Source organism: Lactuca serriola, chromosome 9, assembly GCF_051521515.1.
Source record: "Lactuca serriola cultivar US96UC23 chromosome 9, Lser_US96UC23_V15, whole genome shotgun sequence".
Taxonomy (NCBI): Eukaryota; Viridiplantae; Streptophyta; class Magnoliopsida; order Asterales; family Asteraceae; genus Lactuca; species Lactuca serriola.
Window position 1 is genome coordinate 65,501,442 of NC_136416.1, and position 12,865 is coordinate 65,514,306.

Genomic DNA, 12,865 nt, shown 5'->3' on the forward strand with positions numbered 1-12,865 from the left:
CGAAGTAAAGAGTGATAAATGGTTTAGAACTATGAATATATGATGAAGTCAATGAGAAGTAATCATACATAGTGCACGGCTACATTTCTCTTATAAACAATGTTTTTAAGATACAACATACTTTAAAAGTGAAAGATTTGTATGGAAAAAAATAGTTTCTTATTTTTGTTAGCGCTGACCGGACTTAGTCCTTACCCAAGTATAAGTTGAGGATTTTTTTCCTATCTATTAACAAGCGAAGTTATCACTAAATTTTTTGCCGTCAAATCTGATTTTAATATGACATCCTTTGAAGTTTATAAACACCTTTCTACAATGACTATTTACAGGTGCGTTGTTAAGCAATTCGATGATGTCGAAGCTTCTTAATGAAGTATATTGGTTTCATTCGAAGCCAACATCCAACAATAATTATCTTCTTATTATAAGATCAAGAAACTTGCTTTTGCTTAAAGAATAAGATTGGCATGTTTTCATTGTAGCTAGCGGGAGCACTAATAGTTGTCTGTGTCTTGTTAGAAACTAGGGTAGAACAGAATCAAATGATCATTAGATTTTTTCAAGGACTATTTCGGCTCATTTACCGAATCGATATTTATCCACTATGTCTATGTCCAAGTTTCGAGAAATTCGGCCTAGGATAATCCTTAAAGAGACAATCAAAATTCTAGGCACAAAATATTGATCAAGAACGCGAGAGAATATGATGTGATAAATTTCGTATGTCTCAATAACGAGAGAGAAATCAGATATCGTTTATATTTCAAATTGTTTTTCATAAGGTAGTTTAGGGTGGATAACCACACGAAATTACATTGAAACCTGCCAAGGGGGGCAACCCCCTTTACCTCCACCCTTTTGGTCGTACGACATCAATCTACACTAACAGAAGTGTGTGAACGCACCTCTAAGTATTAAAACTAAGATATGATCCTCTTTGAAACATGTATAAATCTCATTAGATAAAATGAACCGGTGACACTAAAATCACCAACACATCTAATATAATATATCGATTACAGGAAGTTGATTCTCAAAGCTATACGAAATGCTAGCATGTTTTTTGGAAAAATGCTACTGGGACTAGATCATGAAACGTAGTGCTAAAATCAAGGTTTATGATGGATAAATATAAACTATTAAGGACTCTCTAGACAAAGTACGAATATAAATAGTTCATGATGCATGATTTCCTTCCAGAAAGTTATACCAATGTGACATGTCATTTAAGTACTATATTTGATTTAGGGGTGTCAATTTATGACACGACACTACCAAAATACACGAAACGAAACGAAATCAAGAGGAAATCAAAATTTGAATTCGTGTTCGTGTCATTTTCGTGTCAAGATTAAAAAACACTATGTCGTATCGTGTCGTGTTCGTGTTCATAAATCGACACGAAATTGACACGATTAAGCCTGTGGTTGTCGTGTTTGTCGTTTTTGTCGTGTTATATATCTTTAAGTATGAAAGAAATACACTAATAGTTATGTAATATTATATTTGTCGTGTCGTGTCGTATTGTCGTGTTTTAATTGGTTCGTTTTCGTGTTAATGAAAAAAACATGATATCGTGTCGTGTTCGTGTTATACAAAACATTGTCGTGTCGTGTCATACAAAAACACGACACAACTGCCCGATTTGACAACCCTAATTTGATTAGGTACGTGGATCGTTATACTTTTCTTTCAACTAAGTCGACTACAAATTACATGTCATGTACTTGGTCTAAAATTCAACGTGCCCAGGGCATTAGATATTGAATGTGAATATGATTTAATGGGGTGTATTAATGAGTTCTAAAGAAAAATATGATTAAACATGGAGACCTAAATGGTAAGATTGTCATTAAGTTGTATTGCCGATGCAAACCTTCAACATTGTCGAAAGAATTCTCGATGATTCTAGTGTACCTATATGTTTCACATGACATGTGACATCAAATAGAGTGAATCGCTCTTAAGATGACAAATCTGACAAGAGATATTCGAGCATAGCCCACATCTTTCAAATTCGTTATAGAACCATATAAAATTGAAACTTCAAGTGTTACTATAAAACCACTATAAAACCAAGCGTAGCCCGAACAATTGAATTTTTTTGGAACATGTTTAGACAAATGATTGTACTTGGAAGCACTTGCAAATGAGAAACCACTTATGAGAAAACAAACATTAATTTAATTTGTGACATTCATTCACAATGAATTAGATTAACCGGATGCACAGGTGAATTAGATTGACCGGATGTACTGTTCACTTTTGCGAAATCACAAACCCATGGCTTTAGAACCATGTATACTCTTCACAACATGAGGTCGTTGAAGACATTGGGGATTGTTGTGTTGAAAAGGTGAAATCGTTTGTTTAAGAAATCGGTATTTAGGTATTTGAGCCTTTAGGAGTGGTGTTTTATCATGTTGAATTGATATATGGGGTACATTGTTTTCATCAAGACGTTATTTTGTTCCATATTTGCATATCTAATCCTTAAAAATGATATGATTTGTCTTTTAAATCTAAAAAATCAGTCATAGTTTCATGAGTGGTTTTGAAATACCGTCGCTAATGTGAAGGATTTGCGACCTTCAGGAGTTGAGATGATCTTACGCCTTGTTCCCGAGTTCTACTTAAGGAAAGAAATGGGAGGAAACGGAGGGAAAGTGAGGGGTGTGGAAGGAAAATCGTGTTCCCGAGTTTCATTAATAAAAGGAAAGTGAAGGGAGGGAAAGGATTTTGGAGTCATATTTTCCTTCCAAATTGGGCAGATTTGGGAAGAAAGTGAGGGGAAGGAAATTTTTAAGTTTTATTTTTCTTTCCTTCTAACTCGGGAACACAAAAACTTAAAATTTTCCTTTCATTTCCTTCGATCAGGAACACGGAATAATGAATATTTTCCTTCCCCTTTCTTTCCGTCAAAATTTTCCATCCCTTTCCTTTAATGAATTTACAAAAAAACTGGGGAACAAGGCGTTAGAGGAAGAAGCAAAATCACATGTATCCATTATTGATGAATATCAAAATGACCAAATGCAAGAGTACACTTGACGGAGTCATGTCATCGAGTTAATCTTGAATAAACATTTTCTGAAGCTTTATGTCCTTTAACATGAGGTGTTTATAGGCTTTTGACTCACTTATGACATGAAAGGAGGAACACAAATAATGCAATATGGGATTCCATTTGATGAGCTAATAGGTAGCCATACTCATTCATAAATCAAGAAAACCAGTTGTGAAGCATGTTAGTCGGCATGAAATTTGAATGATTCCAACAAAACTAAATTCAGTCGAAATCCACAAACCAAACACGACCTTTTACTGCAAGCACTAGCGACTGTGAATTTTAATCCACTGAAATCATTCTTAAATAACCAACAGAGACCATGAAGCCCATACTGCTGCAAGTGTAAGTGTAAGTTAAAACAGACACCCACACACACACTCAGGAGATACATTTTTCCAACACAAAGTAACAAAGTTTCAATTCCAACTCCAATTCTATAACCATCTTCCTTCATTACATTTGGAAGCTTCCTCGACTCCTGTGATCATAATACAAGATTCTATCTATCAACCATAATCATCATGTAAACTAATAAACAACTTTTGTTTCATATGTTAAAAAAGAGTATTACCTGCCCCCCTGCTGCTGCTGCTGCTGCTGTTTCCCATTGTAATTTGGAGTGGTTGTGGTTGTGGCTGTGGGCCTCCCGTTTTGTCTCATTTGATCATTCTGTTTGGTGACAAGTCTTACACCAACACCATTAGCATTTCCATAATTGGAGGTGACAGCTGGCAGTGGGGTCTTCTTCAATCGAGTTCTTGCCATGGGAGTGACAGCAACCGAAGACAGCAGAGACAGATTGGAAGAGGTTGCTGAGTCAGCAACAGCAGCAGCACGCACTTTTGCATGAGCCACCATAGCCGCAATGATTTCCTGTGCACCCTCCCTCACCTGAATATAATCCCCTTCAATCACAAACAACTGAAACCCACCCACAAAGAAAAAAACAAACTTTAATTATTACACACACACACACACAAAAAAAAAAAGTATATAACCAGAAGTCAGAAACACCAACTCACCTCGGGATGACTTCCCAGAAAGGCAACCAACTTTCCATGCCTGTTCTCATAATCAGACCAACGAAGAGGTGCAAGCATTTTTGTCAGTCTGCTCAACAGCTGTCAAAACAATAAAAGTCAAACTGTCAACTGTCAAATACTCGGATAAGAAATAGCAAACCTACTTTACTCTTTACCTCGGTATAAGCAATATGCTTTTATTTTTTACCAATAATAACAATACACTAGCATTTCTTTAACCATAATAGCAACAAGCTTAAATTTCTTTAACCAATGAAGGTCATATATTACTCATAAAAGCAGCAAACTTATAGTTTTTACACATAATAGCAATGTACTTGCATCTTTTTACAGATGATAGCAATATTTAATAAATAAAGTACAGTGCCCATATTGGTAGCAAACTGTAATTACGTTGCTATATATAGGTAAAAAAACCAAGTATGTTGCTAATTATTAGCCTATTATGGAATAAAAGATTAAGTACATTAGCAAGAGTACACTATATTGCTATTCTCTGCAACTTCATCGCATATTATAAGAAAAATAAAAAAAACTTATGTTACAGGCTACCAACCGTAGAGCTGATTTGTATTCTTCCTCCAGGAGCAGGTGGAATTGTACGAACAACACAAGCCAACAATGTTTCTTCATCGAAAAGACCCATTTTTGTTTCAGAAGCACTGGGGGCATATCTTTCTTGCACAGGGGCACTAGTGCCTTCACTCACCTTCACTGACTGAATCACTTCAGATACAATGCTACCACCAGAACCGAGCTGTTGCTGTTCTGTGGGTGGACTTTGAGCTTCACTTCCATGACTAGACAAAAAACTTGCATTCTTTCCCTGCTACTCAAAAATCAAAACTTAATCTTAGTGGGATAAAAATAAAATAGCAAAAAAACAGATTTGGTAATATAAGCTGCTGGACCATTACAATTTACTTATGCAAGAGGATGAAGGGTTTAGTCTTTTACGGAATAGAGCATGAGCATGTAATGTAAAAGGGCAATCTAGTCTTTTCTATGTAGAGCCGGTGCATCAAAGTTCTAAATAGCTAATCATGAGTTCATTAGAGGGTTTTATGCACTTCTGTAACTGAATTGCTTGTGAGCTTGAGCTCTAGGAGACTCCTGGTCTCTTGAATATCAGTGGAGTCTGTCACCATTCAGTCATATTCCCTAATTCATTCGATACAGACTTCTGTACAATTTCAATAGTCTAGTGTATAGAAAAAGCTAACCTGGTGTAAGTTGCCATTGTCAGAATCATTCAACCTTAGAGAATCATGAAACTGAGACGAGATTTGCTGCAAGTTCTGCTGTGATTGCTCATTTACAGACGCTTCATACTGTCTCAATGAATTTTGATCATTTTGGGAAGAATACTGTTCGTGAATTGGGATTTGTAAACTTTCGGAGATAGCCTGTAAAAAAAGTAAAGAATAACTACACAGTAAAATTCTTTTGAAATCACGAATTATAATAAATAAATTCTAATTCACCTGTTGATTCTGCCAAGTGGGCACAGAATGAAACTGGCCAACATGAGACTGAACAAGATGTGAATTCACATTTTGAGGTAACCCTTGATGGTGTAGAATATATGGATGCAGAGGTGCCAGCTGTCCAGGTGAAAAGAAAGCTGGCATTCCATGCATCGACTGAGGAGCAACTTGAACAGCAGGAACATTTTCATTCTGTAATGCAATACATTATTATTATTATTATTATTATTATTATTATTATTTTATGTAAATGTATACATATAAATACCAAATCAACTACCTGTGAAGAGACAATTTCTGCATCCCCATTTTGGACACCCCTAGAATCGCCAGCAGGGCTGTTTCCTCCTCTACCCTCCAGCTGGCTTCCATTGTTATGCACAAAATGAGATACATCCTTCACATGACTAGTGCGGGTCCCATCAGAGATAGTGCCATTTCTTTCTCTTGCCTCAGACAACTCAATTTCAAGTTGTTGCAGTGTGTGCAAATGAAGCCTCTCCATCTCAGCAAACTGACACGTCATCAATGTCAGATATGTGAAACTAGAATTGTCTGTATAACATGTAATACTATTTTTGTAACTTAAGAAGCAAACCTGTCTCTGGCAACCAACCCAAAGCTGGTTGTATTGTTCAGTGCGTTCTCTGAGTTCAGCTTGCAATGAGTGATTTGTATTTGACTGCAAGGCATCCATCTCCTGAACACGTGCAATCCAAGCCTGTGCCTCTCTTATTTGCTCATCTTTATAGATGAGAGTTTCTTGAGCAACTCTATGCTGAAAAAATGGCACAGGTCGTAACATTATTTCACAAAGGGAAAAAAAATTAAATAGCTTTGTAATGTTTGCATTACCATTTTCTATGATAGAAGCAAACAGCATAGAAATTATAAACATGCAAAGTAGAGTACCTGTTCCTGTAATTCCAAGAACTGGCGCTCTTTTTCTTGAACATGTTCTTGTAAGTCGTGGATTTTTTGAAGATGTTGAGCCCTTTCAGCTTCAGCATTATCACGCTCTCTCCTATAAAAAAATATTTTTTACCAACTTATGTTACATTCATCAAACAAAAAAACTGAGACCTAAACTGTCACTACAGTATTCACCAACACATATATATTCAAAGAAATACCGGAAGGTTGCCAATTCTTTGTTTTGCTCTCGTAAGAGGTCCTCTTTAGCCCATGCCTTTACCAATGGAGAATAGCAGTTATATTAAACAATAATAGATGAAATAAAAAGAAGGAAATGAATGTTTACAGTTTACACATACTGCTTCATGATCCAATCTAATTGCATGAAGTTCTTTATCTTTATCATCCAAAGTCCTTTGCAATTCCATTATAGCTTTTTCCCTTTCATGTAGTTGCTCCTTTTATACAGCCACATTCCAGTAAGTGACAAGTAATTTATGGCGAAAAATAAACTATAGGATCAAAGACATTCTTACTAACCTGCAGTTTGACAGACGCAGTGATGTGCTCTTTGATCTGAGAATCAAAGCGTTCCTGCATCCCCATTACTTCTGATCTGGCTATAAGTCGAGCTTTGAGATTAACTTCTAAATGTTGAAGTTGTTCTCTTTGTTTCACAACATCATCAAGACGCAGTTCATGATCGGAACCTCCATTCACAGATTCTCTACCCTGATGAACACAAATCACACTCCTTTACACCCAGCTTGAATAAGAGAAAACCTAAAAACACTCAAACGAACAAGTGTCATACCTCATATACCAGTCTCTCGTCACCCTGCCCTAGCTTCGAACGGTCCAAGTCCTGATAATCGAAACAGATAACATGTACTAAAACCCTAACATTGTGAGGAAAATAACGAAAAATGAAAAAACATCAGTTAAAGGAACTTACGTCGTTGCCGGAGTTTTGAACGGGATGGTCTGAAACGACACGCCATTCTTTCCGAGAAGATTGAGACTGAGAGGATGGCATCGTCAGAGAAACACCACGCGCTGCGACGGCGACGCTAGCGGCCGCCTCCATCGAAAATCGAACTTATACACACCGCCAACCCCAATTGGCTCTTTTGTTCTGGTGTCGGAAACCCTAACAGGGTATCGAAAAGGAAAACGAGAAACTGGAATAATTTAACAGAACAAAAGATCAAGAACACGAAAACCCTCCTAGTTAAACGAGTCAATAAGAGTACGAATCGCGTGAGACTTCGACAAAATCTAAACAATCAATGCAGTACCCACTGTGGATTAGGGAAAAGGGTGCTCGATTTAGCGATTGAATGGGTATGTTTGATTGGATTGAATGAAAAGATAAGAGAAATAACCGAAGTTAAAAGAATGGGCAAACTAATGGAATGGAATAAATGTATATTTAACTCGATTATTACCATTTTGGATTTTTGGTAGATGAAAAAATTCCAATAAATGAAATTAAATTAATTGATATTATACAAACTAGTAGATGATCTGGCCTTCGTCCAAGACGTCTTTTTTTCAAAAGAAACACAAAAATCGGTATTTAAAAGAACAAAAAATTTAGAGGTCATATTTGATAAATCCAAGGGACCAAAGTAGCAAAATCTTGAAACATTTGTGACTAATATTTAATATATATAAAATGCAAGGAACCAAAAGTGACAAACATAAAATACAAGGGACCAAAAGTGGCAAATTCATGAAACTTTTATGGCTAAATTTTGGATATATATAAAATGTATGGACCAAAAGTGGCAAACATAAAATACAAGAGACAAAGTGGAATACATAAAACAAAAGTGACCAAAAGTGGTAACTTCTTGAAACTGTTGTGGCTAAACTATGAATCATAAAAATAAGAGACTAAAAGTGACAACTTCTTGAAACTGTTGTGACTAAACTTTGAAACATAAAAAGTCATTATTCCTAAACGTGTTATCCTTTAAAGTAGTATACTAATTAGGGATGAGAAAACCGACATGTTATTATAGAAATTGAGGGTTAGCAAAAAAAATTGATAACATTATTCGTATCATACAACTATTTCATATGGGTACTTAGTCCCCTTAATTCAAGATTTTTGGTTTTAAGGAATATACGGTTTAGTACCATTAGGTATGGTACGGGTAAAAACTGAATCAAGATTTCTTAGTTTGTTTATTGGATACATATTAGACTCGTAATTATTTCTTATGAGTTCTGAATGAGTTGATTCTTCGACCTACGTTTTTTATGTCATGGCTACATCTTAAGTTTCAGGATCTACTAATTTGAATAAGTATAATCTAAGTTACATAATCTAAAATATAGGTACTTTGAAGACTTAAACTTATAAGACTTGGTTATTTTTTTCTTACAATACATGTGTAAAAAAATCTTCAATTTTGTACATTTATAACTCTCTTCTATGAACTCGGGTGTGGTTGGTTCTTCTTCCGTCATCTTCTTCTTTGTCTTAGGCTCAATGGTCAGTTGATTTGGATAAGTATAACATGAGTTACATAGACCAAAACATAGGCACCTGAAAACTTAAATTTTTCAGAGTTAGTCATTTTTTTTCTTACCATACATGTGTATAATTTGTCTTCAACCTTGAACAATAATAACTCTTTCATATGAACCCGAATTTGAGCGATTCTTTTCTATAAATGTTCAACGGGTGTGCACTTTGTGACATCCCTAATTTCACAGCAAGAAAATACCGATTTGTTTATACTTATTAAAAAAGTTAAAGTATCATTTCTATAGAATTATATTGCGGAATTTGTTCCCAGAAAACATGATAATTATATTATCAAATCATTTCCGAATAAATGTATTTTATTTATATTAAAACATTAGGATGCCATCGTCAATACAGAAACATAAGCATAATGAAATATTACAAACTTTACAGTAATTAAACTAGTGGTCTAATACTCATTGAATCTCTCAGCATAATGTATTTTTCATACCGCTACCTGTGATATAATAAACTAAGTGTGTCAGGTTGTGAAACCTGGTGAGCACACATGGATTTCAATCCCATAATATTATAACATATATATATATATATATATATATATATATATATATATATATATATATATATATATATATATATATATATATATATATTAGAACTTGCAAGATACAATTTCACATCATATAAGCAATTTACCCCACACTGTCAATCCTCACAACGACACGATCTATACTCTTGGATCTAAAATGAATGAATTTTCTGTAATGTATGTGTTTTTGGGCTTGTCATTAATGTTAATGTAATACTCTAGGTTAACCTTTGTAAACCGTTTTGAAATAATATAAGTGTATTATTTGAGTATTATGTGTTTTGTGTTTAACTGTGTGACTTAATTGAATTAAGGATGAAAATAAGCGTCAAAATGAAATATTAGATAAAGCCGATGTCTATGGATAATGTTGTAGTAGTTGAAACGAGGTTTCCGAATATATAAAGAATGCCGAAATCCGAGTTATAGCGAAGAAGTTATGACATGTCGAAGTTTCGTGACAAAACCGGCACGACGCTGGATGACGTAAAAAGTGAATTTACGTTAGAGCGATATTTAGCACTAGTGATCTAAAAAAATGTTGTAGAGTTCTTTAAACCAAGAGCGTGTGTAACGCTCTAAAAATTTTCAACCAATTTAAATTTTTCAAAAACAACCCGTTTTCATTAATTCATTACAAAAAGGGTTTTCAATTCATTTATTATCATAGTATTTCCCAGAACCACATCATAAGTACATAAAACATACACCTTTGCCTTGCCACGGTCTCCTGAAGTACCTGAAACATTAAACCACAACTGTAAGCCCGAAAGCTTAGTGAAATACCCCCAAAATACCAACCACAATACCATACACATATCATATCATAAACAAAACATAACAACCATGCACTTCGGGTCTACTGTGTGACTGGTCCGCCGCACCGGGCCTACAGTCCACCTGGTCCACCCTCCGAGTCTAGCCATATACATCGAGTCTACAGTGTGATTGGTCCGCCCGCACTGGGCCTTCAATCCACATGGTCCACTCTCTGAGTCTACAGTATGGCTGGTCCGCCCGCACCGGGCCTTCAGTCGGCCTGGTCCACTCTCCGAGCCTCGGCACGTCTGGTCCGCCCTCTTGGGGCCTACAGCCTATCCGGACCGCTCGTTGGGCCTTCGAGACAACCGATCCGCCCTGGGTATGTTGGCCTACAGCACAAAGCAGGACCCACCTAAACCCAACCCCAGTCCAACAACCATGTGCACATAAACATATAATCATATAGCAGTTCGCAAATAATCAACCAATTTAGCAGATCACATACATAGTACATCCCTACCAGGATACCGACCTAACCGGTCACTAGCATAGCATCATCCTATACACCAGGATACCGACCCTAACCAGGTCTCTAACATATACCATCCTAACTATCAGGATGCTAACATAACAAAGCAATAACATAACAACAACTACCCAGATTTCCATCCGATAAAAGGGTCGACCTTGGTGCCGTAGACCCTGTCGATATAGTGAGGATAACTCACCTGCAACTGTCGGCTAAAGAAATAAGATCACGCTGCTCCAATCATGGAAACGAACTCCCCCACTGGTCAACGCCAAAACATTGAACTCATTAAATGTCAACAATTACCAAAAATACCCCTGGAAGTCAACTGGTCAACCCTTGGTCAAGGTCAAAGTCCTCGGTCAAAGTCAACCTTCATGTGTGACTCTACTCGCCGAGTCACCCCGACGACTTGTCGAGTCCCTATACTTAGAAACTCCCAAACCACAACTCAACTCGCCAAGTCGCCCCAAGACTCGCCGAGTCCAACAAACTCTGAGTCACATCATGCTCAACTCACCGAGTCATCCTTCGACTCACCGATTCATAGCTCAACCAGAAAAAGTTAGGACTCCACGACTAGACTCGCCGAGTCCAAGAACAGACTCGTCGAGTCCAAGAACAGACTCGCCGAGTCCAAGGCAATCTTTAACAGACTCACCGAGTTGTTCTTCCAAATCGTCGAGTTCCTGCCTATCTTCATCCAACCCGCCGAGTCCACCCATGCGACTCGCCGAGTATCTCCAGTTCTTAACCCATGCAGTGGCTTTCCGGGCCATGCAGGGGTTCCAATCCATAGATCTACTCCTCTTCAGACCCTCCATCACGTAAAGTGGCAACCTTTACGTGAATCCAAAGAGATCTAAGCCTCAAACACTCTAGGGCTAGGGTTTGGGACAAAGGAACTTCACCAAAAACTCATGGGCATAGAATTTATGGCTTCTTGGATCATTACCAGCCTAGATCTGAGGTAGCATCCTCAGATCTAACTCTAAACTCGAGATGGACCTTATTTATGCCCCAAGACCCCACAAATGATAGATCTAGGTGCACAAAAGCTTCAAGAACAGATTATTACCTCTAATACAAGCTTCCACTGGATTAGATCTCGGATCTAAGTCCCTCCCTTGTTGTAATCCCTTTGTTCTTCAAGTTTTCTTTCAAGATCCCCCTTCCAAAGCTTCAATCTCTCTATCAATGGTGATCCACTCGATTTCTAGGGTTTGTAGGCTCTCAATGGTGGTAAGGAGGCTGAAGAAGGGATGTTATGTTCTTTATATAGGGCATAACTCCCGGATTAGGGTTTTTCTCTTTCCGGCACCAACTCGCCGAGTCCACCTATGCGACTCACCGAGTTGGTCACTTTATACGTGACCCGGATCGCAACTCGACTCGCCGAGTCTATCCATCGACTCGCCAAGTCGACCTTCCTTATTTACACTAAGAACCCTGAACTTGCACTTCTGAACTCAGGGTGTTACAGCGTGTATAAAAAGAATTCCCAAATCTGACTTCGTATGAGGAAGTTATGTGACATCCCCAATTTCACGGCCAGAAAAGACCGATTTCATTTATGCTTTTTAAAATAAAATCAGAGTAATCATTTCATTAAAAGTGTTGCGGAATTTGTTCCCAAAGCCAAACATGATAAAAATTTATCAAAACCTTGCTTTAAGAAATATATATTTTTATTTTATAACAAAACCTCGGGATGTCATGTTCCGATACAGATCAAAAGTATAAACAAGACATTATAAGCCTTACAACAGTTATTTATAACTAATGACTTATAATCCAAAATCACTCATCATCATCATCCGACTATGCTCGGGGTCCACTACCTGTAATCATAAAAAGCTGAGTGGGTCAGTCTTGGAAGCCTGGTGAGCATATAGGGTTTTCAACCCACAATACATAAATTTATTATGTTTAAACATCAATCAGTCAACCAAATTACCCCAATTACCCAT

The 12,865-nt window shown here is 37.0% G+C and overlaps 1 protein-coding gene across 3 annotated transcripts; it reads right to left on the reverse strand.

The window, feature by feature from the left end:
• Window positions 1–3,252: 3,252 nt before the first annotated feature.
• Window positions 3,253–7,901, reverse strand: LOC145072272 (uncharacterized). 3 transcript variants are annotated; one of them, XM_079018669.1, is made up of 14 exons: window positions 7,471–7,901; window positions 7,330–7,380; window positions 7,056–7,247; window positions 6,875–6,973; window positions 6,734–6,789; window positions 6,513–6,624; window positions 6,199–6,378; window positions 5,881–6,114; window positions 5,598–5,792; window positions 5,337–5,519; window positions 4,670–4,942; window positions 4,093–4,191; window positions 3,642–3,991; window positions 3,253–3,569 (listed from the first exon to the last, which is right to left on the reverse strand). In XM_079018669.1, the coding sequence occupies exons 1-14, from the start codon at window positions 7,600–7,602 to the stop codon at window positions 3,524–3,526; spliced, it is 2,202 nt and encodes a 733-aa protein (XP_078874795.1). In that variant the 5' UTR covers window positions 7,603–7,901; the 3' UTR covers window positions 3,253–3,523. The 3 variants fall into 3 exon arrangements, with proteins under 3 accessions (XP_078874795.1, XP_078874796.1, XP_078874797.1); XM_079018670.1 differs by having other exon boundaries at window positions 4,670–4,939; window positions 7,471–7,899; XM_079018671.1 differs by having other exon boundaries at window positions 3,253–3,548; window positions 7,471–7,899.
• Between the last annotated feature and the right edge of the window lie 4,964 nt (window positions 7,902–12,865).

Coding starts and splice junctions, on each gene's coding strand:
- LOC145072272 (XM_079018669.1), bottom strand. CDS start 7,602: ATGGAGGCGGCCGCTAGCGTCGCCGTCGCAGCGCGTGGTGTTTCTCTG. Junction 6,790..6,874: donor TTAGATTGGATCATGAAGCA/GTATGTGTAAAC, acceptor CCATTGGTAAAG/GCATGGGCTAAAGAGGACCT. Junction 6,625..6,733: donor AAAGAATTGGCAACCTTCCG/GTATTTCTTTGA, acceptor ATTTTTTTATAG/GAGAGAGCGTGATAATGCTG.